The 25246-nt window shown below is 47.7% G+C and overlaps 1 protein-coding gene across 3 annotated transcripts in view; it reads left to right on the top strand.

Annotated features, from left to right (window-relative positions):
* Nucleotides 1–11549, top strand: part of SETD3 (SET domain containing 3, actin N3(tau)-histidine methyltransferase) — a 71917-nt gene extending 60368 nt beyond the window's left edge. Inside the window, exons 9-14 of one of the 3 annotated variants that reach the window (XM_081228159.1) lie at nucleotides 3600–3674; nucleotides 4714–4880; nucleotides 5758–5843; nucleotides 9137–9297; nucleotides 10027–10211; nucleotides 10365–11549. In XM_081228159.1, coding sequence (XP_081084285.1) covers nucleotides 3600–3674; nucleotides 4714–4880; nucleotides 5758–5843; nucleotides 9137–9297; nucleotides 10027–10211; nucleotides 10365–10632 — 942 coding nt within the window. In that variant the 3' untranslated portion in view covers nucleotides 10633–11549. Of the gene's footprint in view, nucleotides 1–3599; nucleotides 3675–4713; nucleotides 4881–5757; nucleotides 5844–9136; nucleotides 9298–10026 lie in introns of all 3 variants that reach the window. The other 2 variants (XM_081228158.1, XM_081228157.1) reach the window with 2 other exon arrangements.
* The last annotated feature ends 13697 nt before the right edge of the window (nucleotides 11550–25246 follow it).

Here is a 25246-nt window from a genome sequence, read left to right as displayed (position 1 = left end):
TCATTTATTTTCATTAATGAATACACTTTTATATTTTGTTCTTTTTGTTTTCTTTCAGAGCTATTTTAAATGATTATAACATTGAAGTTTAAAAATTTTTCAAATAGCTTTTAATATTTGACAATGACATTTTTCTTTTTCTTCTTTTGGATTAGGTCATTGGTTCCCAAACTTGATTGATCATTGGGGTTTATTTTTTTCTTTCTAAAATTTAACAAGTACATACTTTACTGTAAACAAAGAAAACCAATTAAAGAAAACAGAAGCCTCTGCAGTGAAACTCGGAGGTCCCCTACCAGTCCCGGGCCCCGGCAGCCCCGTGGCTGGTCCACTCAACGCTTCCTGGTTAGCTGGTTACTGGCTTTCTGCACGTCTCTCCCATTCTTTTGCTGTGCATTTGCACCTTCACATACTCACATACACACTGGTTTTGTGTGGTTTTCATGTAAACTACTCACTCTTTTCCCCCCTAAAAGTAAAAAAAAAAAAAGTTTTTATCTCAAAATAAAAATAACGAATTGAAGACAACTACTAATGCTGTCTCTTTTCTAATACTGTTCATCAAGTCCCAGCCACTACAGTCCTGGCAGAAACATTGCTAACCTTGAGAAGGTTTATACAAGATGTTAGTGCTTTTTCTTACAGCGGTTATCTTCTCCGCACACTTAACTCTACTACACCTTTGTTGGACGGTTTCCCATCGTCAAAATAACACCTGATGGGAAATTTTGTCTGGTAGGATTTCAGAATCTCTTTTAGCACTATGAAGTTGTATGTCATACATATTAACAGTTAATCTCTTTTAAAATAAGGTACTTGAAAGGAAGGCTCAGCGTTTCAGACAGTAGATTTCTTTTGTGTGTGTGTCTGTCCTGACAGTCGTCTGTCTGATCTGACTACCACTGAGGGAGCTGATAGAAATTTGTAACCCAGCAACGCTGCGTGCTTCTAACAGCGTCCCCAAACCTGGTTACGGGGGTAGAAATGGAGGAATCAAGCCTGTGACAGTGATTCCAAACCAGCAGCAGCGAGGAAAAGCACGAGAAAGTAAGAGGCTGGATGAATACCTAGGCCGGGCTGGAGACTCCAGCGAACGTGACCTATTTCCTAGCCACTCCGAGAAACAAACGTAGGCAAGTTTATAAGGCGGCGTGTTGGACTGTGAGGCATAACGTGTCTAAATTCTGCGTGGGTTGTTCAGAACTAACGGGGACATATCTGCTTTCCCTTTTGCGAGGTTGTTCAGCTTATACAGAGAAGGATACCTGTAAGTGGGCTTCGGCCGCTGTGTTAGTTCCAACAGGTAAAGCGTGTTGGAACGATCAGCCCTTGTATTTGGATACGTGACTCTACCAACCAGGATGAAAGGGTTTTGGAAGATTCAAGCAGAATTGCAGGGGGCTCTTTTTCGAGGCCTTTCTGTTTGAGTGTTGAAGATCTGAAACATTTAGATGTGCATGAGGCTTCCAGTCTCAAGGTGAAAGCCCAGGTGTTTACAGTAGCAGACGGGACCCCCTGCTCAGCCTGTCCCCGCTACACCCCAGTCTGTCTGGGCCCTACATGCCCACCGAGGGCCTCTGTGCTGACTGTTCCTGCAGCTTCCCCAGGCCGGGCCATCCTGAGCACCGCGCATAGGATGGCCACGCCTCCCCGCCCACGGGCCTCCCTTCCTGTCCTCCACCGTCTGTCTCCTGTGTTTCTGCGTGCTCCCCTTGTGGACTGCTGGCCCTCCCCCTTCCCTCCTGCTTCCCCTGACTTCCTTCTGCCTGTGCGTGCTCCTGTCAGGCCCCCGGGTACTGCCTGCACCATGGAATGCCAGCCTTCTAGGGCTGGGGGGATCATGGGCAGTCCCCACTCTGTACCTTATCATCAAGGTCATGTTTGGGGGTCAGAAAAGTGATTTTGATGTTGGGCAGGAACTTCATGGAGCTGATTTTTTTTATCAAGTGTTTAAGCTGTTCTGTGAGTGAAAATGAGCCAGAACACCTGCCTTCAGTTAGCCCTCGTTGCTTTCATATTTCTCATTGGTCTTGGTTCTGGGGGTACTGGGTTTAAAGCGGAGTGTTATCTGCCCTTCCATCCCCCAAATGCCATTCCCTGGACTCAAAAGTAATCTTTTGAGCTGTTGATACCTTGAATAGCAAAGTAGCACTTGTAGCCGTCTTGAATTTTGATTCTCCAGGATAAAGTGAGGAGATTGAAGTAATTAATGAGCATTTACAGACAATCTAAGAGATTGGGGGGCTGCTCTGAGGAACAGACTTCTGAGAAGGAGCTTTTAAAATAAATTGGAGAGCTTATTCTTTTCCCTGCATCAAGCAAATATTCTCAAGGGCAAGGGCAGAGTCAGGTGTTGGGCCCGGTGAGCTAAGCTCCAGGCGCCAAGGTGGAAAGGGCTAGGCTGCAGGTCTGGCTGGTGGTGGGTACGCAGATATAAATACCCTAATGTTGGGTGGGAGAGGCTTGGGAGGGTGGGATGAAGGGGGGCATCTCCAGAGAAGCCAGGGCTCAGGCAAAGCAGGAGCTGAAAGTGGTTGCAGGCACGAGGGAGCGGGGACAGCGCCCGGAGTGGCAGGCGAGTGGCGTGTCCAGAGACCGCAGGGAGGTGTGGGCCTCCTTGTAAATTGGCCTGCTCAAAAATTTGGATGTTTTCCGCAAGGCAAAGTGGAGAACCACTGAAAAGTTTTAAACAGGAGGTCAAACACGTATGCCACACGGGATGCGGGAGGGACAGTCCTGGAATTTGAGACCAGTTGGAAGGGTCTTGCACGTGATGAGCTGGGTGAGAAGAGCCAGGGGACGGCAGGACAAACAAAATGCAAAGGGTGACTCGGAAGGTAAAATGCTGACCAGTTGAGGCCCAGAGAATTTTGCAGTGCCGAGACCACGACATCGCCTGCCCCCCTCCCACACCCCTTGACAGGAGAGATTAGGAAGAGATGCGGATTTGCAGTGTGGTTAGTGGATTTGGGGGTTTAGAAACTCTCACAGTATAGCTTTCAGCATAAGGAGAGTGAATAGGGTACAACTAAGTTGTTTCATTTTTCCTTGGCTTACCTGAGAGTTTTAATTTCTCTAGTTCCGGAGTAAAATACGTACATAATTCGGAAACAGAGCTTTTCTTTCTCCATGACTCTTTATCCAGTGGGGAACCCGCCTTGTGTTCTTAATGGCCAAATACTAAAGATGCTGTTTGCAAGTCAGTTCGAGTTCTCTAGAGATCCCGCTTCCCTCCTTGCGGGAGTGCAGGTCCTGTGGGTAGGTGGGTGGGTGGAGATGGGGGGGGCGGGGATGAGCTCAAAGCCTGTAACTTTGTAATGAATGATTATGTTTGGTTGAGGCCAGCAAGGGATAACCTGTACAATACATTTTCTGAAGAGTATGTCCTTCACTGCAGGTACCGGGTCTTCCATAAGGATTTCTGGTGTGAGTAGAATTAATGAAAATAACCAAGCAGTTCTTTGCTCAGTTTGATGAAGCAAGCAGAATGCACCCCTTTAAGTAGCTTTGCGTGTCTTTTATCCTCTAATTGCCGAAAAGAGGCCCTCCTGAGCGAGAGCACTTAGACGCTGTCCTGTCATCCTTCCTCCCGTGTACAGATCACCACCGGCTACAACCTGGAGGACGACCGCTGTGAGTGTGTAGCCCTGCAGGACTTCCGGGCCGGAGAGCAGGTGGGTTCCGCGCGGAGTCCCTCACCTCAAACTGTGTTGATCGTTTTTAGAAAGTATTTAACTTGGGCAGAAAATTTTGAGATTTGTGTTTAAGGCTTGTTTTCCGGAATACATATTGAGACCCAAAGCCGAAATAAACATGCTGTGCTTTGAATGGGACCTTTGGGTCCACCGGGGAGAAAGATGTGAACGCAGTTATTTGCACAGCCCACCTACTGTGTGTAACACCGTCAACTGAAAATAGATCGGTGTTACGACAGTAGAACAGATGTTTCGATTGTATAAACTGCATTGTTTTCGAATCTTTTTCTGTTGATTAGAACCTTCTTTAAAAGGAGGCAGTTTATTTAAGCGGCAAAACCATAAGGGAATCAGGAACCACAAGAGCTGTCTTCTTGTACTTTAATCTGTGAAGTTTTAAGTAATATTTGGGGTGGGGTTGAGCCTTTCAGTAAGTTTGAACATGTGAACGAATGGACACCTGCACTCTGCCTGGCAGTCCTGCGACCAAGCAGGGAACACGAAAAGACAGAACTGACACAGACCACTGACGTTCGAGCTGGGACAAAGTGAAAAACACTAGCCTAACAAAGCGCCCGGAGACAGTTCATAAACCCTCCTGCTGTGTGCAGAATTGCCGCAGCATCTAGAAGTGGATTTCTGACAGACACTGCCTTAAACCCTGGTTCCAGGAGACGCTCTTGTAGTTAAAGGAGAGGTAGAAAAGACCACGGTGAATTTTAAAGTGCAGTCGTAAAGCAGCAGTCTCACTGTTCCTGGGAGTGTGAGGGGGTATGAGAAAGGCTGGGACGACGAGGTCCGGCTCCTCTGGGTGCCAGGTCAGCGTGTGCTCTCCTCAGCCCGCCGGTCCCCGCCTGGCGGCACATGATATTCAGAGCAGGGTCACCTCAGAACTGTTTGTCTCCTTAGTGTGAAGTCGCATTAAATATATGAGAACTGATCCTTTGCCCTGCTCTGTACTGAGAATGGATGTTAAGTTTCTTTTATATCCCTTTATTTTTTCTTTACTGCATCTCAGATTTACATTTTTTATGGCACTCGGTCAAATGCAGAGTTTGTGATCCACAGTGGTTTTTTCTTTGACAATAATTCACACGACAGAGTGAAAATAAAGCTTGGAGTGAGTAAAAGTGACAGGCTGTACGCCATGAAGGCCGAGGTCCTGGCTCGCGCTGGCATCCCAACGTACGTAGAAAAAACCTATCAGCTCTTTACTGTCGTACTTGAAATATTTCCATTCTCACGGTGTTTAACTGGTGTGTTAATAAAACTTCTCTACTGTAGTTTGTCTTAATCCCTTTATCCCTATTATACTGCAAATTTAGACCGTTGAGATGCATGGTGATTTACCAGCGTTTTCAGATCAACATAATTGTCGTTGGAAGCGTCCACAGCCAGTTCCAGGGGATGGGGCCTGAAATCCTCATTCAGTTAAATAAGTGCCTCCATGTCATTAATGCCTTTCACCTTGAAAAGGTTAATGACCTGGATCAATTGGTTTCATTAAATTCTTTGCCACCATTAGTTTCTGTAATGAAGTCATGATACTCAGTGATTTCAAGAATTTCTGGTTAAATCAAATCTTAAGATTTTCTGGCATTTGAGGTGCAAAATGATAAGGACAAGAATTATGATTTATTAGTTCTCCGGGGAATGGAGAGAACCATTCTTAATGAAAATGGATTATCTAGACCTTTTTTTATTGAACTTGTCAATATTTGATTAATGATTAAAATGTGAACTCAACATAAATTATTGTTAACCTTTTTTAGGAACCATGGGTATGCTTAATTCTCCTGATGTGTTGTATGCACCCGAGATGAAGGCTATTAGACTAAGAAGTGCTGGCAGTGATGGTTACCGCCATCCTCCTCGGCCAGCCCAGGCCTTCTGCATTTCACCAGGGCTGAAAATTCTGTTTTTAGAGTTCTGGTGAGGAGGTGGGGTCCCTCATGCTGACCCAGGCTCCCTGAGGACCACATGGAGTTCAGATTCAGAGATTTCACTGTGGGGCGAGGAGGCCACTGCAGCAGGGGCTGATCTCTCTTCTTCCTCTCGTCAGCTCCAGTGTCTTTGCATTGCATTTTACGGAGCCACCCATCTCTGCCCAACTTCTGGCTTTTCTCCGAGTCTTCTGCATGACCGAAGGTAAACCATTTCAGAAAAAAAAAATGTTGAGTTTTTTTCTTTTTTTTTAATTCATGAAGTGTGAGGCAGAGGGACTCAGATTAAAGATAAAATTGCTGAAAATTGTGGTCTTCCCCGGTGGCGCAGTGGTTGAGAGTCCGCCTGCCGATGCAGGGGACATGGGTTCGTGCCCCGGTCCGGGAAGATCCCACATGCCACAGAGTGGCTGGGCCCGTGAGCCATGGCCGCTGAGCCTGTGCGTCCGCAACGGGAGAGGCCACAACAGTGAGAGGCCTGCGTACCACACACACACACACACACACACACAAAATTAAAGCACTTTGGGGGGAAGAGGTAATATTGGAGAAAGAAGAAATTGATCTGTTTTATCCTGGAAGTATTTTATTAAATCCTCAGTGTGTTGTCAGTATACGCTTGTAATAAACAAATAATTCTCTACTGCATTGGAAGAAAACTTAATACATCTTGGATTGTCTACCTATATCAAAATTCGACATTTGTAGATGGGAGTTTTTGATGTGCCTATTACCCAGGACGACAGAGCCTAACTGTACTCACGGTGAATGGTCATTCGACACTGAGGTCGGGTGGTTGGCCATGACCCACGTGGGCCAGAGGACTTCATTTGTTAACCAGCTCTGTAGTGTGAATCCGAAATCGCCAGCCGGCCTTTCAGTGCCAGGCATCCAGTTGGAGTAAATAACACTGCAAACAGAACCTGTTTAAACTGCAAAATATTCCTGTCTACAGCCTCTTATTTCAGGCACAAAAAGAGTTAAATATATGCATTGAGCATTACTTTTATGTTTCCTTAAGACAAGCCATTTGGGATCTCTGGCACTGAAATGTGATCTGTTGCGGTTATGTTTTCACTTTTCATCTGAAAATATACTCCTCCAAATCCCCTGGTTGTGAGGTTCCATTTTTAATTGTGTGTGAGTTTGCTGTTGTTGTAAACTACCCTGGATCCTGTGCACAGCGGATTGGGTGGGAATGAGGGACAGTGAGTGCGTGCCACCTGATTGAAGAGACAGACAAGTGTTCTTCTGAAGGAAGCTGTCCGAGTGCTAGAGCAAGGGCAGCCGGGGCCGGAGCGGAAATGACGGCCGTGGAGGGAGTCTGCTGGGCTCTGCTGTCTGGCTCCCTCCCTCCACGTCTGCAGCCAGAGAGGTGCCGCCCAGGTCCTGGCTTGACATTAGAAGTAGAAGAAACTGAGTCCTGAAACACAGACAACCAACTGCAGAGCCCAGAGCGGTGTTAGGCGGTCCTTGTCCCTCGCTCGCAGCCACACGGCTCTAGACTCCCGGTCACTCAGGTGGGAGCCTTTGGTGATTTTGTGCTTTGGCACTGGTTCCTCAGTTCAATTCAGTGAACACGAGTTAAGGGTTAACCGTGGGCTTTTCTTGCGTGTAATATAGGGTTACAAGGTTGAACGTCACAGTTCATATCCTGATGAGAGATGACGACGATGCTAATCCCTATAATTTGGGAGCCCCCTCTCCGTGCCAGGCACGATGCTGAGTGTGGTGCAGGCTTTGTTCATCCTCATCAGCCTTGCTGGAGGGAGATGGGGCTTCCCACTTGACTGACGTAGAAGCTCCCACGCAAAGAGGAGAGTAACTTGGCCACTCAGCTGGCCGGCGATGACCCTGACTTGGGACCCAGCTCTGCCGCCTCAGAGCCTGTACCCCAGGCCCCCACGGGGCTCCTGCGGGTTTGCAAGGCCCATAGCCCACAGAAGAGATTCTAGTGCTGCAGGGTCTGCAGGGGCCAGGCTGGGGGCCACCAAACCACACTCTTGCGGTGGGCAGGGAATCCAGGAAATCCAGGAAGGGTTTGTCAGCGAGAGGGGAGAGGGGAAAGAAACCTGCTCCCGGAGCCTGTGGTTCGTTTCCTGAGTGTTCCAGGCAGGTTGATGGCCTTTCGTAGGTTTTATTTCTCCAGGCGTGTGAAGCCAGTGCAGTATCACTGTTAAGAGCAGCAGAGAGAAGACTCTGCTTCAGCCCCTCACCTTCCCAATGTTAATTAAAGGGTACAACTCGGGTAGGTTGAGGAAGAAAACAAAAATTGTAACCTTAGTATTGGGGGCGTCTAAAAAGAAACTTCTTCCACTTAGAAAGCATTTAAAAAATCTTCATTGCTTTATGCAAAGACTATAAACTGAAGGACCAAAAATCTAAAAATCCTGAATTTCATCATGACCTTTTGCTAACAAATGCAACTTAAGAAATTTCTTTTCTGAATATTAGATTAACTTCTATTTTCTTAAAAAAAAACAAAACAGTAACCTGCTTTTGAATCATCTTAGGTCCGTTGAGACTCTTTAGTTTCTCTTTAGTCATAGACAATTTGTCTTGTCAAGACAATTGATGCATTCTTTGAATCACTCTCACTAATACTAATAAAAGTTTGGTTTGCTGGCAGCAGAAGTTCTTCCATTTGAATTGTAAATAGTGACAGCTGTAGGGCATTGTGCTCTGAAAGAGATACTGTCTCATAATTACATAAGAAGCACGGTTGTATTTCTTGAGCGTGAATAGGATCGGCATGTTTTGGTCTTTTGAAGATAATGTGCCAGGAGGTAAAATGCTCAGAGCAGTTGCTGAATTCTTTCCTCTTCTTACATATATTTGAAGGTAGTTGAGATGTGCACTTGTGTTTATTTGTAACTCCTTTTGAAATTCCTGACAAGTGAGGGATATAGACACGTATTTCATAAACTAAGATTTTTCTAGTCCATTTTTGGGTTTCAGTTTGTGGTTTACTTGTTGTAAGACGAGACAAATAGCTTTGTCAGGTCAACTACTGGAATTAGCGTCCATCAGATTTCAGTCTAGAAGGATCACTGGGTTGTTGTGCTGTTGTCTGTTTTCACTGTTTACATTGCTCACCTACATGTCTTTTTGACCCAGTTGCTGTGACTGGGCTCAGAGTTTGCAAGAAGGGTGTTGTCAAAATAAGGCATGTGTCACTACAGATGGTCTTTAAGAAGTATCTTCTGATACCGTCTAAAGGCTCTCGGGATTCCTCTTAAAAACAATGAAAAAGGTGGAGGGTTGGCCCAGCGAGGCTTGATCTGGATTCCAAATCAGGAAGACCTCCCCTCTTTTCTCCCTGAAACAGCTCTGGCTCTGCTCTGAAGAGTCTAGCCATGGCCTGGCTGATTGATCAGGGAGAACTCTTCACCACAGGAAGATGGCGTTGTTGGGAAAGATGTTTTGTGAGGTGGGCTGCTGGTTAAAATGAGAAGTAGTGCTGTTTCCCTTAACAGATGGCTATTTGTGTTCTTGTAGAAGAATTGAAAGAACATTTGCTGGGAGATAATGCCATTGACAGAATCTTCACCTTGGGGAACTCTGAGTATCCTGTTAGCTGGGACAATGAGGTCAAACTGTGGACATTTCTTGAAGATCGAGCCTCACTTCTTTTAAAAACATATAAAACAACCATTGAGGTAATTCTGTTGATTAAGAGAGGATTTGTGCTTTGTCATGTTTTAAAAGATGTTTAATAAGAGATTCTTTCTTAAATGTAAATTACTGTCATGCTTTAGCAAAATCATTGTGTATTTGACATTTTTCATTAAACTTATTAATATTTTTCTATTTTGCATGTTCACCCCTACCAAAAGAGTCACACTGAGGCAGTGTTGATTAGAATATAAATTTTTTACATTATTTAACATTTTTCCGTAATTTCTAATTCATATGATACAGACAAACACAAGTCTTCATCCATGCTTTCAGAGTTGACTCTTGGGTCACTGACTTCAAGTACCTGTCATTCAGCCATCCTTCAGCCAAGTGCCGAGCCCTGGGCTCCATCAGGGCTCAAGACGGAAGGGTTTTAGACATAAGTGAACTTCTGTCAGTGTAGTGTCCGTGCACCATTTGATTTAGGCTCTTCTTTTTTGTTCTATAATCATTTACTTAGGTATAATTTACACAGAGTAAAATCCACACTTCTGAAGTGTACGCTTGGGTTTAAGCGTGCAGTCCTGTAGCCACCTCCACAGTCAAGTTCCAGAACCTTCTGTCACCACCACGCCCCGCCCCCCGCCCCCAATTTCTCTCATGCTTTCGTCCCCGGCAGCTCCCCGGCAGCAACTGATCTGCCTTCTGGCGCTATCGTTTTAGATGGTTTAGACTTGCTGTAGTTAATTCTGCTCTGTTTCCTTTTCCAGGAAGATGAGTCCTTCTTGAAACACCATGCCCTCTCCGTTCGTGCCACGATGGCCATCAAGTTGCGCTTAGGTGAGAAAGAGATTTTGGAAAGAGCCGTCAGGAGCGCGGCCACGAGCCGAGAGCACTGCCGCAGGCAGCTGGAGGGGCGCGTCCCGCTCCCCAAGTACGAGGAGAGTAACCCGGGGCTGCTGGAGGGGCGCGCCCCGCTCCCCAAGTACCAGGAGAGTAACCCGGGGCTGCTGGAGGGGCGCGCCCCGCTCCCCAACTACGAGGAGAGTAACCCGGGGCTGCTGGAGGGGCGCGCCCCGCTCCCCAAGTACCAGGAGAGTAACCCGAGGCTGCTGGAGGGCGTGGCGGACTCGCGGCCGCCCCTGGGCCTCAGGGACCCGGACGGGGAGGCCGGCGCACAGCAGGCCTTGACCCTCACTGAGGCTGTCCGCAGGGCAAAGGCTGCAGAGCACGGGCTGGTCAACGGCGAAAACTCTATACCCAACGGGACCAGGTCAGAGAAGGAAAGTTTAAATCAAGAGGGAAGTAAAAGAGCGACCGGAGACGCCCAAGAATCTTCTTCCGACAGCGCCGAGGAAGTTGGAAAGCAGCGCTGAGTCTGTCGGGGGACCCAGTTTAGCAGAAGTGTATGAACGGCCCCGTTCACATCGCTGTGTTTCCTTGTTCACGGTTTTCTTCCTGCAGAGAGGAAAATATGTGTTTGCTGCTTTCTATAAAAATGATTTTTTTAAGTTATTTAAAAAATCTAGCTTCCCTTTCAGATTAAGATTGCCATCTTGCTTCTTGGCCAAACAAACAAGTTATCAAGCAGAGCACAGAGGGGAAAAGGTGCCTCGGAAGATTTTGCAGCCCCATTGCGGGCAAATGTATTTTCTTCCTGGGGAAGAATTCAGTTCCTCTGTCAGCTGTGCTTTTGTGGGCCTGTCATCTTGACCACCAGAATCAAAGCCTGCCCTGCCTCCTGCCAGCGGTGCTTGACGGCGGTGCTCTGTGGGTGCAGTGCGAAGGTGGGGCATTTGGCTGCACAGCGGAAAACAGGCTTGAGGTTAGGAAACTTGAGAGGCTGGGCAAAAAAAAAAAATTTTTTTCCTAAAAAAAATAACACCCCAGTACCAAAAGAAAAGGTAAGGTGGCAACCTTATTTTTAATAGTTTTAAATGTTGATGATAATCCTAATTATATAAACACACACAGACACACACACACAGACACACACACAGATATCTAGTGATTTCTAAAGATTTGTTTACTTTTTGTGTTTTGTTTTACTGTATTGAGAACTTGTCCTTTCTCCTTGAATCCAAGTAGGACATGCATCCTCCTCCTAATTTTAAATGTTGGCTCTGATTGTAAAGTGGTGCATTTGCCCTCCAGCCCTGGTGCCAGAGAGCTTGCGAGGGCACCATGTTCAAGGCAAGGCCGCTCCTGGCTTCTCTGGTTGTCACAACAAGCTAGAGATTTTCAAAGCTACACTTTTGAGTAAAAAGCCTTATTAAAAGGAAAACGTAATTAATATTTTTGTCTATTCCTTTTCTTTGGAGTGCGACAGGCCCCTTGAATCGAGCTTTTATGCAAACCATCCTGCTTAGTCACGGGGCAGGTTTCGAACCTGACCCGTGCTGTGTGTTGCTCCCCGCTGGGGACTTAGAGATGGATGAGAGGCGCTTGCTCAGCCCCTCCCTAGCCTGCAGGGGGTGCTCAGGGAGGGCCGGTGACACCAGGAACACAGGAAGAGGAGTTCTTACTTTCAGGGGAAGTAGAGGCTCGGGGTGGTGTCCTGGGGGTGAGGTGGGATCCATCCCCAGAAAGCCACCAGCCTTCAGGTTACGGATTGCCAGTCTTCCTTAACTACAAATGTTCACATCATCTGTGATGTCCTAACTATTAAGTACATCGCTTATTTTGGAGAAGGCTATGTGAATTATTCCCCCGACCGTCTCGGTAAACATCGCTGCACACAGGTAGTCTTCAAGGTGCTCTCGGTGTTTCTCCTTGGAGAAGACACAGCTCTGCCGATAACTTGCTTTATTCTCTACCAAGGACACCCCACCTCCCAGGGCTCCGCATGTCACGTGTACCTGCTGCCTTGGACGCTAGAGACAGGTTTCATCTTTATGTTAGGTCGGTGCCTGTAACTTCCTATGTTGTTAATGTGAACACAGTCCGAACTGCCTCAGAAGAGGATGCCAGTGACATCAGCTCTCCTGTCAGCCCTGTACCTGAGATACTTGACCAAAGATATGAAGTAGTCTGGGAAACCTACGTACTAATTTCCAAAAGGCAGAAGCACGGTGGTACTCAAGGAGTTTTCTCTCTGGAACAGGAGCCCCAGAAGAGATGAAGAATGCTCATGACTGATTTGTCTGTAGATGACTTTCTCATTGGATGACAGCTTTCAAGTCTCATGTTAAATATATGTCCTTTGGGGAAAAAAAATATATATATATACATACATACACACACACACACACACACACACACATATGCACACACACACAAACACAGTTCAGATGTAAAGTAGCTTCATGAGATAGAATAGTTTTCAAAATACTCCCTGGAGAAGATTCGAGTTCAGGTGGAGCTGGACGGGGGTCAGGACAAGCCCTGGTCCTCACGGCACCACTGGAGGGTGCGGGGACCCCACGCTCGGGCCTCAGTTCCCTTATTTACTTGGGAGGTGAGGGAATGGTACTAAATTATCAGTGGTCCCTGCTTAAAAATTCGGACACTGTTCTGTTCATGAATTCCCCATCCACAGGGTCTCTTTGTTAAGGTTATTGGACCAAAAAACGATTTTATAGGTTACGCTCCAATCAAGGAGACTGTGACAAAAAGGGTGCTCATAGAACACTTTCGATGTTGGAAGACAGAGCGTGTTGAACAACATGATTTCCTAGGTCGGATAGAAACCTTTGCAGGACTCCAGCGGGTCAGCGAGACCACAATGCATGTCATCAGCCCTCTGCGCCCATGAGGGATGCAGCGCTGCTGCACAGACACTTGGAGTCACAACTGAAGCATTTGAAAACTGAGGAAAAGTGATTAAATTGGCATTGAAGAACCCTCACTGCCATCTGTCATGAAAATAGACCTTTCTCTCAAATCATTTTAAAGTTTACTTTCTTCTTAATGCTTTTGGATAAGAGGCTGCTCAGGCTAGTCATTGGAAAAATGCCAGCTTCTGCTTCTGTTTCGTTAGCTCTGTGTTATTTGTGTAAACAGTTAGCAATTAGATATCACGAGCCTAGAAAAATCACCCCGTTTTTCCACTCAGTCTGGCAGTTGATGGGTGATTTCCCCCAATAGTTTCTAGAATAGGCTCACTAGAAGATGTATTTAATTTTTTGGAGAGGTGAGGTAAGACATTAAAGCTATAATATACCCAGGTTCCCAATATGCAGGGTTATGCTAAATTAAACTTTCACTTAAAAATGAGGGAATTCGTTTTCTGTAAATCATCACTATGTTTTTGATGGTTAAAGCGTACATGTTGGAGTGAAAGAATTAAAAAACAAAACAAAACAAAACCCAAAGAAAGTGCCTACAACTTGAGTTCAGAACTAAAATAGCACTGGCTGTAAAGAAAATGGGGAATCATGGTTAGTGGTGGTTGGTCTTGGGGGTGAGTTTCAGGAAGCCCAGATCTTGGAGTGTTGGCTGTAACCATGGCTACGGTGAGAAGCTTTTTATGTGATATACCGTGCCATGTTCACATTATTACCGACCTGGCAAAATGAACATGTTTATTAATAGGATGTAGCGATAACCTGACCCAAGAATCTGGCTCACTTTTATTTAAATGTCAATTTCAGGTAAGTATACAGTAGAATCCAATAACCTCATTAGGGGTCACCCTACTATTTTAATTCGCAGCACCTTATATAGTGTATTCCTAAAATTCTGTGTGTAAATTGAATTTGAGTAACAAATTGTATTTAGATGCACTGGCGAATTTGTTATTTAAATGAAGCTGCAGTGCTGGCCCTGGGTATTTGAAGAACTGTCACGGGAAGGAGGGAGGGGACTCACTCTGTCTCTGCAGAAGGCACAGCCAGGGCCAGTGGGCTGGGAGGCAGATCCCCGCAGAGGGAGGGGCGCTTCCTAACAATGCAGGCTGCCCTGGACGTGGACATGGACGTGAACAGACCGCCGGCCATGGGAAGAGGGTATTCTAAGTGTCTGGGGCACTTTGATTTTATTTATCTTTATGCAGAGGATGGGGAGGCTCTCCATGGTGGCTGAGAGTGCAAGTCCCAGGCCACATGGCTCTGGGGTCCTGACCCAGCCCCGCTTCTCTCCTGGGACCTGGGGACAGTCCTTGGATGTGTTTGTACCCACCTTTAGTGCGTCTTGTGCCTCCTACCTCTAGAGGGTCTGGGAGTACCAGATGAGGTAACGGGTATAAAAGCTTCTGGCACAGTGTCTGCCGCGTGTTAAGCGTTCAGTAAATGTGAGTCATTACTCTTTTCCAAGTCTGAGCCACTCCTGGGAGGCAGGAAGTGTTAGTGGGACTGGGTGGGGGGGCTGGGGGGCAGCAAAATCATCCCTGCTCTGCAGGCAGGCTGCTGGCATCTGTCCCCTGAGATAGACCTGGACTGAGCAACAGTTGTGTTCCTGGTGTAATGTCAGGTTCTGTGTAATTCAGATTCCTAAGAAGCCCTTGCTGCCCCCGCAGGTGGTGAGGCAACTGTTTGAACAAATAACCGTAACCCTGGGCAGAGCATGCCACGCTTCTGGAGATGGGGTGGTCTGTGCACTCTGGAACTCGGGAAAAGAAGCGCTGGAGGAAGTGGCACCTGGGCTTTCAGGGGTTCGTCTGTGAGCAGTGGAGTGGGGACAGGGCAGTGCCAGGCTGGAGGTGGGGGGTAGGAAGTTGAGGTCCCCCTGAGGAATCCTGCAGGAGGCTCCTGAACTGGCTGGTGCCCAGGGACCCCAAGGAGAGCTCCTGCAGAGTTTCAGCTACCTTGTAATGAATGAACTTCTTTAGATGGAAAAATGTAGCAATGGCCAGCTGCTTGAAAAGACCATTGGTATTTCCTGTAGAAACGAGATAAAACGGCAGAGAAACCTGTGTTCATGGACGCCTTAGCCTGACTGGGGGGTTAGGAAAGTTAGCCCAGATTGTCACACTCATTTCAGTGCCAACTCCTAGGTTTATTCATTCTCCTAACGCCCTCGTACGACTCAGGCATACCTGTGTGTGTGTCCATACATATATTTTATATGTATACATTTACACAACTGTGTGTGTGTATATGTATACGTGTGCACATAAGATTTTCTCAAAACTCGTATTCTTCAGCTTCAGGCAACGGAGAAGGTGCTCGGCATGGCTGAGGGCAGACTTCACCCAGCCGGTGCGATGTGAGAGCTGGTGCCTCTGTGGCTCATCTTTCATTTCCTGGTGCCTCGTGCGGGACCTGGCACCGAGTGCGCGCTCTGAAAAGGTTTCCTCACTGGTGGAGCACCCCCAGCAGTGGGAGACCTCCACCTCGGCGGCTGTGATTTATACGCTCCTGCGGAGAAGCTTCAGGCTGACATTAAAATCCCGCTCTTCTGCCCTGGCTGGATCAAACCAAGGGCGCGGGAATAACCCCCCTCCCCCCTCACATCCGTCCTCCCCCCCTTAGGAAGCAGGTGCTATAACAGACACACTGACACCACCAGCTCTACCAGCAGCTGTACAAAGGTGGTGTTTTACAGAAGAGCCTTTACAGGGTTATTTTTGCCAGACTTGGGTGCTGAGGGTGCTCGTGGTGTGCGTGTTTGCTGCCTGTTGAGATGCTCTGGGAGCTGGTGACTCATGCGCCGGCGCCATTAGCAAAAGCTACCGAGTGTTTCAGGGAACGGGCCGGGCCATTCCGCGTAAGTTAACTGGGTAGAGCTCTCAGAGTGCCAGGAGCCAGGTAGCACTTGGCCTTCCGCTCATCCTTTGCGGTGACAGGAGCGGCTGTCTCTTCTCCCAGGTCCTCAGCCCTGCGACATGAGTGGACCGGCGGTCGAGCAAGGGTGAGCAAGGGCCCCCACGGGACCCAGCAGTTTTCCAGGTCAGACTTCTTGGAGGCTCAGACGGCAAGGACTTCAGACCTTCAGGGTGTGGGTTCTTCCCCACAGGGGTCCAAACAGCCTTGGTGTGCTGCTATCGCGCACGGCACCCCGGGGGCAGGGGCAGGTGGCAGAAGCCCTGTTTTCCAGATGACAAAACACAGGTCCAGGTGCCGTGTTGAGCTGCCGGGAAAGGGAGACACGGGTGGCCACAGGCTCTCATCCCACTTCCTCTTCCTTAATAAGCTTTGATTCAGTGACCCCCGTAGATTCACCCAACAGTTGTTGGAGTATCTGATCAGTGCTGGAGGTGCAAACAGTGTGCCCCCAGCCACTCGCCCACAAGGAGCCCCAGGAGCAGCAGGCCTGGCACCCAGCCCATGTCTGGAGGCTGCAGGGGGCCTCCCAGGGAAGTTACACCCAAACTACATCTTGAGGCACATTCCTTTTTTTCTATCCCTAACAGAAAAGAGACTGTCCAGGGCTTTTAATTCCACAGTCTACAGAATGGTAGATTACCTGTAATTCTCTCTTAGACTAGTTTTTATTCCATATCCCCCCCTCCCCAAAAGGTTCATTTCTATTACCAAATAATACAGAATTTAAGTCTGATTTCTTTTCACAACTTAAGTGCTTTGAACACATGCCTCAGGGAACTAGAATCTTCTTCATGTTTACAGATACTACATTTCCAGATTTCCTAACATTCTGGGATCTTCCAAATGAGGGTGGAATGATAAGAGGGGAACCCCAGCATCATAGCTCTGGGGTGACTCCAGATAAATGACCGTGAAATCCCTGCTTCCTTTGCTGAAACAGAAACCCGTTATGAGACTGGTACGTGAGAGCGTGAATGGTGGGGATTAGCCCCGTTTCCCCAAACTAGTCCGCAAACACCCATCCCAGAATGATGACATTAAAAAAAAAAAACAAAAAAACAACACCTGTTAATCCCGTGGGGTTTGACTAGGCCACACCTACTGCAGTCTATCTCAAACAGACAATTAAAAAGGAAATGAGGGGCTTCCCTGGTGGCGCAGTGGTTGAGAGTCCGCCTGCCGATGCAGGGGACACGGGTTCGTGCCCCGGTCTGGGAAGATCCCACATGCCGCGGAGCGGCTGGGCCCGTGAGCCATGGCCGCTGAGCCTGCGTGTCCGGAGCCTCTGCTCCGCAATGGGAGAGGCCACAACAGTGAGAGGCCCACGTACCGCAAAAAAAAAAAAATAGGAGAGGATCCAGCCTCAGTGACACACCACATCTGGGCATAGAAGCTTGTCGCCTGTTTCCCTGTCATTCCTGTGATAAGTTTACCGCCCACGTTGCTTTTGGCCAAAGCAGCTAGGCTCTCTGTCCACGACATTTCAGTGTCTAGAAATCCAAACGAACAAATACTCTCCCCTGAAACAAATATAAAATGACGCCTGTAGGCATCAAATAATTCTGCAGGCTATCTCTAAGGAAGCCAGAATTTCCAGCAGCAATTAAATTGCATGACTGGATACAGGAAAAATGTTATAATTGCTCACAGGTAGCAATTTATTAGGATAGATGTTACTTATGACATGTGTCAAAAAGGTCAGAGTTTATATTTCCTTGGACATTAACCTAATCTTTGAAACTCTAAAAGTTACACTTTTTAGTCATTAATTTTTTTTTACAAGCAGAGATTTTGACAATTAACCCAGTTAATAAAGGTCAAATTTCAATTTTTTTTCCAATTTCTGGAGCACTCAAGTTACTCCTTTTTGAAAATGGGAAGATAGAGGATAAACAGTTATTAAATGAATACAAGGATGTAGTTCTGCTGTCAGGGTGATGATTATAAAACAGCTGTTACTGGAAGAATAGAATTGCTGTGTATGTGATGGGGAGGAAAGTAGATTACAAGCTGAGGAAATAGAAAAATTAAGCCCCAATAATGTGTGCAGTTAGTAGGATAATATGAGTATATGCGCTTGTTAAATCATCTCAGGATTCTAGTCATTCAATTATGTAGACTTCAGGCTTCCACTACAGGATCTGCACATTTAAAAATAAGTGCTTTCTGCAAACTCGCAATGAGGTGCAACATGAGTTAGGAACGAAGGTGTCACCCTCCAGGTTGCATCCCTGAAACGACCCACAGGCAGACGGGCAATCAGAGCAATCAAGGCAGTTCAGCCACCAGGGACCAGAGGCCAAGGGTGAAGCTGAGTAATGGGGAGCCTGCCAGCCCAGTCCCTGCACCACCACCGCGGGCAGCCCTCCCAGATCGGGGTCCACGAGGAGGGGAATTCTATCATCTCTTCATGGCATGGGAAACAGCAGAGAAAGTCCACCAGGACCTCCTCTGCCACCAAAACGAGACAAGCCAAACCTCCCTTATCACCCTCATCCAAACCGAACCCACACCCCTCCCTCTGGCCCTGGGTCCCACCTCCCCGCAGGCTTTATAGGAGCTCCTACCTGGGCAATCTCCTTTCCCCTGCTCCGTTTGCGCCCCCTGGTGGCAGTGCCAGCTGGGACGAACCGCCCTCCAGGAAGCCGCCGGGGGAACCCAAGCCAAGTTCTAGCAGGTACATTCGCAGACCGAGCCAAGAACTTGATCCGAGAGGTGGATTTTTTTTCGCATTATGTGTATTTGGGGTTTGTTGGTGCTCCTGTTGTGTTGTATAAATAAACGCTTCTCAGTACAGATGTGCTCAACGTTAAGGAATATGTAAGACCCACAATTACATCTGTTTATCCAGCAAATACCAACGATGTGCACGGATCCAGGACCCTGCCTTGTCTGCGGGTGCCCTCTGGCCCTGGACGTCTCCCCGCCATCCAGCTTCTCCATCCTTAAACTGTGGCTGAGGCCCTGCACGTCCACGGCACATTGTAGCGCCCTCGCCCATGGGATTTCACTTTGCAATTGATACGCGAGGCCCCGTTTACAGCTCTCCGTGCCCGCGGCTCCTTGCACAGTGTAGGTGCCCAGAAGAGGCCCAAGAGAAAGGAAGTCCAAGGCAGTTGGCTCAGCAAGAGGGCTGGAAACTGTAAACAGCAAAAAATAGTCTTCGACAAAATATAATTTGGGAAATTGTTAGAATGGTGACTATCACTATAATGCTTTATTCCCAGCAATTCCACAACGTTATGCCTGTGGGCACAGTGGACAGATGGACGGATAGGAACTCACAGGGTGATCGCATACTCTTAAGAAGGATAGATCACTCTCCCAAAGAATTGTGGTCGGGAGGCAAAGACACCACTCGCTTTACAGAACTGGTAGCAGCCTGTCCTCGGGGACGCGTGCTGCGCAGGGAGTGCCACCTGCGCGGGGACACCAACGGAAAGAAAAAGCAGGCGAACGGAGCAGCGTCTGCCAATCCCGAAATACCCCTGCAGGCTGCAAACCTGCATTAAATCCGAGCACACCTGATGCTCTGGGCCCTTCGTGGGGCTTGGTTAAAATAGGCTGTCGTGTCTTTGCCAGGAAACTGTAGGGAAGGTGACTCTGGCCTGCATTTTTTCCCTGTTGACCTCCTCCACTCGCGAGTCACCTGCCCCACAGGCTGTAGGATGCCCCCCTCGGGGCTCATCCTCTTGCCCACCTGTCCGCCCCGCATCCTGCTCCCTCCTGTCGTGCCTGTTCCACCGCATTCTTTCTACCCCATGTCTCCTCTTCCTTTTCCACAACAGACTTCTCCAGAGATTTTATTGTATCTACGATTTGCCCAATACCTACAGGGTGGGTGGGCAGACCCTCAGACTGGAAGGAATCAGGGCTGGTCTGGGTACATCAGAGCGACACAGGGGTGGCCTCCAGGGAGGTGGTGTGGGAGCCTGGCCCCAGCAGACAGCAGCACTTTCCCCAGTGGACAGGAAGGCAGCTGATGATGCCTGGCTGTTCTGACGCTGGCGGGCTGGAGCCAGGGGTGGGGCTGAAGTGGAGGAGGAGACCCCTTGGAAGGCTGAAGGCCGGTCACAGAGCATCCTGCACCCCCACGCCAAGCAAAAGAAACGGGGCTTTTCTCCCTAGGGAGGGGCCTTCTGAATTTTGGGGGGATCCCTGTGGGGCCCTACACAGTGCACTGGGGGGACCAGGCTGGAGTAGGGAGCTGCTCAAGTGTCTGCAGCAGTGAACCCCAGGGAAGGTGAAGGGGTCCAGCCAGGAGGTCCAGGAGGAAAGCAGATCTGAGGGAGGTGCCTGTTGGGGAGAGGCGAGCCCAGGACTGCTTGGGCCATAGCCTGTGGGCTGGAGATGCCATTAAGCAAAAACTGCTCTGGGGATTGGGAGCAGGTCTCCTGGGGGAGCAAAAAGCCCCCTCTCCACCTCTGCAAAGCCAGAAGGCTTCAGTGACAAGTGTGAGCCCTGTGGACTCACACTTCCACCTGTGGGCTTCCACCTGTGGACTCAGTCCAGCCCTTCCACCACTTGACGGGGTTATTTAACCGAACTCCAGTTTCTCCACCTGGACAATGGGTCAGCAGTGAAAGAGCGTGGTAAAATGCCAGCACTGAATCTACAAGCCCAGATGGTCCCCTTCCCCGCCCTCCCTCCATGTATGCTCGGGGTGGGCACGGGACCCTGACCTTGTACCTCACTGTGGAATAAATCTATGTCTTCATGAAGCATGGGTGGTCAGCTCAATTTTGGCAGATCTACCAGAATCTGAAGTGTTTGGGGAGCCACCTGTGTAAGTGAGTCCCTCTGTAATCCTTTCAAGCTCCACAGTAAACTGGCCTGTCTTCTATTTCCAGCAGACCCTTCCACCTTCCCCTACCTGCTCCTGCCCTTGCCCACCCCCATCAGCCCCCCTCCCCACTTTAAAGGACTGCACTCAGGGGCAGGTAAAGACTCTCTAACTTTCCCTCAAAACCCAGTGGCAACACAAGATGGATGGATTTGACTATATAATTGTTTTAAAAAATTTTATTGGATTATAGTTGAGTTACAAAGTTGTGTTAGTTTCAGGTATACAGCAAAGTGATTCAGTTATATATAGATACATATATTCATTCTTTTCCAGATTCTTTTCTCATATAAGTTATCACAGAATATTGAATAGAGTTCCCTGTGCTGTACAGTAGGTCCTTGTTGGTTATTTATCTTATATACGGTAGTGTGTGTGTGTTAATCCCAAGCTCCTGATTTATCCCTCCCCACAACGTGTCTCCTTTGGTCCCCATAAATTTGTTTTCGATATCTGTAAGTCTGTTTCTGTTTTGTAAATAAGTTCATTTGTATCATTTTTTTTAAAAATTAGATTCCACATATGAGTGATGTCATATGATATTTGTCTTTCTCTGTACGACTTACTTCACTTAGCATGATAATCTCTAGGTCCATCCATGTTGCTGCAAATGGCATTATTTCGTTCTTTTTTATGGCTAAGTAGTATTCTATTGTATATAGGTACCACATCTTCTTTATCCATTCCTCTGTTGATGGACATTTAGGTTGTTTCCATGTCCTGGCTATTGTAAATAGTGCTGCATGTATCTTTTCGAATTATGCCCAGGAGTGGGATTGCTGGATCCTATGGTAGTTCTATTTTTAGTTTTTTAAGGAACCTCCATACCGTTCTCCATAGTGGCTGTATCAATTTACATTCCCACCAACAGTGTAGGAAATTTCCCACAATTTAAAAAAACTGCATTAAAAAGCCCACCATAAACAAAGTCAAAAGATGTTCCCTCCCAGTAAACTGGAAGAAGATATTTACAACATTTACCAAAGGACTAATATTTCTATTATATAAAGAAGTTTTAAAAATTGAGAGAAAAATGGGAAAAAAGACATGAACAGACAATTCACACACAAAGTCCTCGAGCACACAGAAAGTGTCCAAATTCATTCATCATGGAGAAATGCAATTTAAAGCAACACTGACGTACCATTTTCCCCCTATGGGACTAAAAAAAATTAAAACACGGCCACTTATTCTGTAGGTGAGCCTGTGAGAGAACAGGTCCTCTCATGCACTTTTGCATTTGCACTCCTGCAAATTAGTACAACACCTTTGAAGGGAAACTTGGCAAAACCAAGCAGAATTACATACGCACTTACTTGTCAGCGCAGCAATCCCACTTCTAGGAATCTGTCTTGAAGACACACCTGCAACATACAAAAATAGACACACACAAGGTTGTGCACTACAATGTTGGTTGTTATCGCAAAATACTGGAAACTGCTCAAAAGTTCATAGACACGAGAGGGGTTGAATCAACTCTGGAACCTCCACACAGTGGAGGAGGAAGATCTCCGTGAACTGACATGGAGTGGTTTCTAGGACACGCGGTGAAGTGACGAAAGCAAAGCCCGAGAGAGTTTCTGAGGCGTGGCATCCTTCATGTGGAAAAGGAGGTCTAGGGAAATACACTCATTTGTGTAAAATAGATACAGGAAGAAAAACAGATACTAAAGAGGTGAGTTACATGGAGTGGGTGAAAAGGAGTGGGGAATGGGGCCAGAGGGCAGGGAGGGGGCTCGGATGGCCAGGCTCTGAGTCTTTCCTTTGGTCCAGCTATGACTCAGGACCTCTGCAATGTTCCCCAGACCTTCATTTGTCCTTCACATTCCCCCCAGAATAAACCAAGCAAACCCCAAATGAAATAACCCCCCCAAAATGAACCAAGCCATATTACAAATGAATAGCACAACCACGCTGAATGGTGTGGGGAAGGAACTAATATAAGCAACTTTGGAAATCAGTGTCTTGACTGGTTGCTATAAGGGCACAGGGGCAAGAGCTGCACACAAACCTCGTCAGTAAGTGCATTTCTTGAAGGGGAACGGGTCAGCAATTCTGAAACTACCCTCTACAGCCATGAGAATTGAACAAAGAATCATTATATTGTAGATAATAAGCGTTGGGTTTCTTCCTGTTGGAGAAAGAAGTTACAAAGAAGGAAAAGAGGGAAGCTAAAATAATCCCTGTGATCAGTATGAGCTCACGGTCTTTAATGTGTATAAGACAGGGAGACCCAGAATCACGGATGTGTGTGGGTGTGGTTTAGCGCATGTAAAGCACATGTGTTTCCCAGTTGTGTCCACTGAGTGGGCCTGGAAGCAATGATGCCCCAGTAACAGCACCCTTAGTACCTTGTCTTGGTTTCTAAGCACCATCCTCCAATAAAGACTCCTGGGAGAAACGGTCTCAGGACTGGAGCAGGGAAAATACAAAATGAGCTCGTATCGGGCATCTTGTGGTGTCAAGGAGTTAGGAGGTGATAAAAAAAGATGGGGTCTTGTTGAGAGAACTCAGGAGTCAAAATGAAGAGGCTCCCAATGGCTAAATTGGAACAATTTGTGCAATAAAATAAATAATGGTAGTGTTGGATTATAATACATAGATTACAACAATTGCCCACGAGTCCATACTGATATAAACAATCAATTCAATAAATAAATGGAGAGAAGGGACAGTTCTTCCTTACAGTCAAATTCCTGTTTATTAATACAAAGAAAAGAAGAAAATAGAAAGTGACCTTTTGGCAAACATCACACTAATAATTGTTGTGGACAAGATCCACCGATGGATATTAAAATTAATGGGTGAACGTTTGAGAAGAAACAGAATTTGCAAGGTCTCAGAGTACCTCCCTCAAGACATGTATTAATTAGAAAGGAAAGATAGGAACTTGACTGTGGAGAAGCCTGGCAGACACCACCTTAAACAAGTGATCAAGGTCAACGTCACCAATGAAGAGACACGGACACCATGAACCCCTGATATGAGGACCGAGCAGGACCCAGAATCACCTCTGTGGGATTCTTGCCCCAAATGCACAACCTCGGTCCAATCCTGACAAAACATCACACAAGCCCAAACTGAGGGTCATTCTACAAAATCACTGATCGGTACACTTCAAAAGTGCCGGGATCATGAAAGACAAGGAAAGATTGAGGGACTGTCACAGGTTGGAGGGGATGAGGGAGCCAGGACAAGTAAGTGACGTGGGATCTTAGACGGGACACTGGAATGGGAAAGGACACTCGTGGGAAACCTGGTGACATCTGAGTAAGGTCTGAGGTTTAGTTAGGAGCTGTGTATGAAGTTCATTGCCTGGGCTGGCTCACTGCTCTCTGGTCATGCAAGACATGAACTTGAGGGGAAGCTGTGTGAGGGCTATATGGAAACTCTGCACTGTTTTTTTTTTTTTTTTTTTTTTTTTTGCGGTACGCAGGCCTCTCACTGCTGTGGCCTCTCCCGTTGCGGAGCACAGGCTCCGGACGCGCAGGCTCAGCGGCCATGGCTCACGGGCCCAGCCGCTCCACGGCATGTGGGATCTTCCCAGACCGGGGCACAAACCCGTGTCCCCTGCATCGGCAGGCGGACTCTCAACCACTGCGCCACCAGGGAAGCCCTCTGCACTGTTTTGATAGCTTTTCTGTAAGTCTAAAATTAGTTCAAAAATACAGAACAAAGCCCTGTGTTCTGGTTACGACTGCCTGGGCCTGAACCCTGCCCTGCCACTCCTCACGTGCATCAGGGTCCCAGTCCCGCCCACATGGACAGAATCTCAGTGAGAGAGCCCAAGGGAAGCTCTAAGGACTGTGCCCAGGGCTGGCCGCTGCATTCTCAGGGCTGCAGGAAAAATCAGCTGCGAGCCTGCGCAGAGAGCGTCAAAAATTTTTTTTTAATTTCTTTTTTAAAAGTACAGCAAGAACTGCAGACAAATCTGTAGCAGCATGTAAGGGTCCAAGTGGTGCTTTTTTGTTTTTGAAATGAAATGCTGAGAGACTGGTAGCCCAAACACAGGAAACAGGACAGGGTTTTTCGGGCAATTAAGCTCAGCCAGTAGCAGCACATACTGGTGTTCATCTCCAGGGGAAGGGGACCACATGCACAGAGCACTGGTCTGTCTGCTGGGCTTTCCAGGTGCTAGCCCACCGTTTCCAGCCAGCCAGGGAGGGAGGGTCACCTCGCCACGTCACCGATGGCTTCCTCCAAGGCCCCGGCCCTGCGTCCCCCTGGCCTGGAGCAACCTGGAATGCCCTTCCTGACACCATCTGCCTGGCAAACCCCTCCTTTCCTGGCTCTGCATGCCTGCTGCCCACCTGTGCCCTCCCCCACCTCGTGGAAATGAACACTCGCCTGGGGCGCCAAGCCTGCCCCCCACTATCACCAGGACGTGGGTGTTGCACGGGTGCTGGATTATGGTCTCCCTCTGAGGCCGCCTGAGTCCCCCCA

Source organism: Mesoplodon bidens, assembly GCF_964165515.1.
Source record: "Mesoplodon bidens genome assembly, chromosome: 3".
NCBI lineage: Eukaryota > Metazoa > Chordata > Mammalia > Artiodactyla > Ziphiidae > Mesoplodon > Mesoplodon bidens.
Note: the sequence above shows the minus strand (reverse complement) of the source record. Positions and strands in the feature narration are given on the sequence as shown.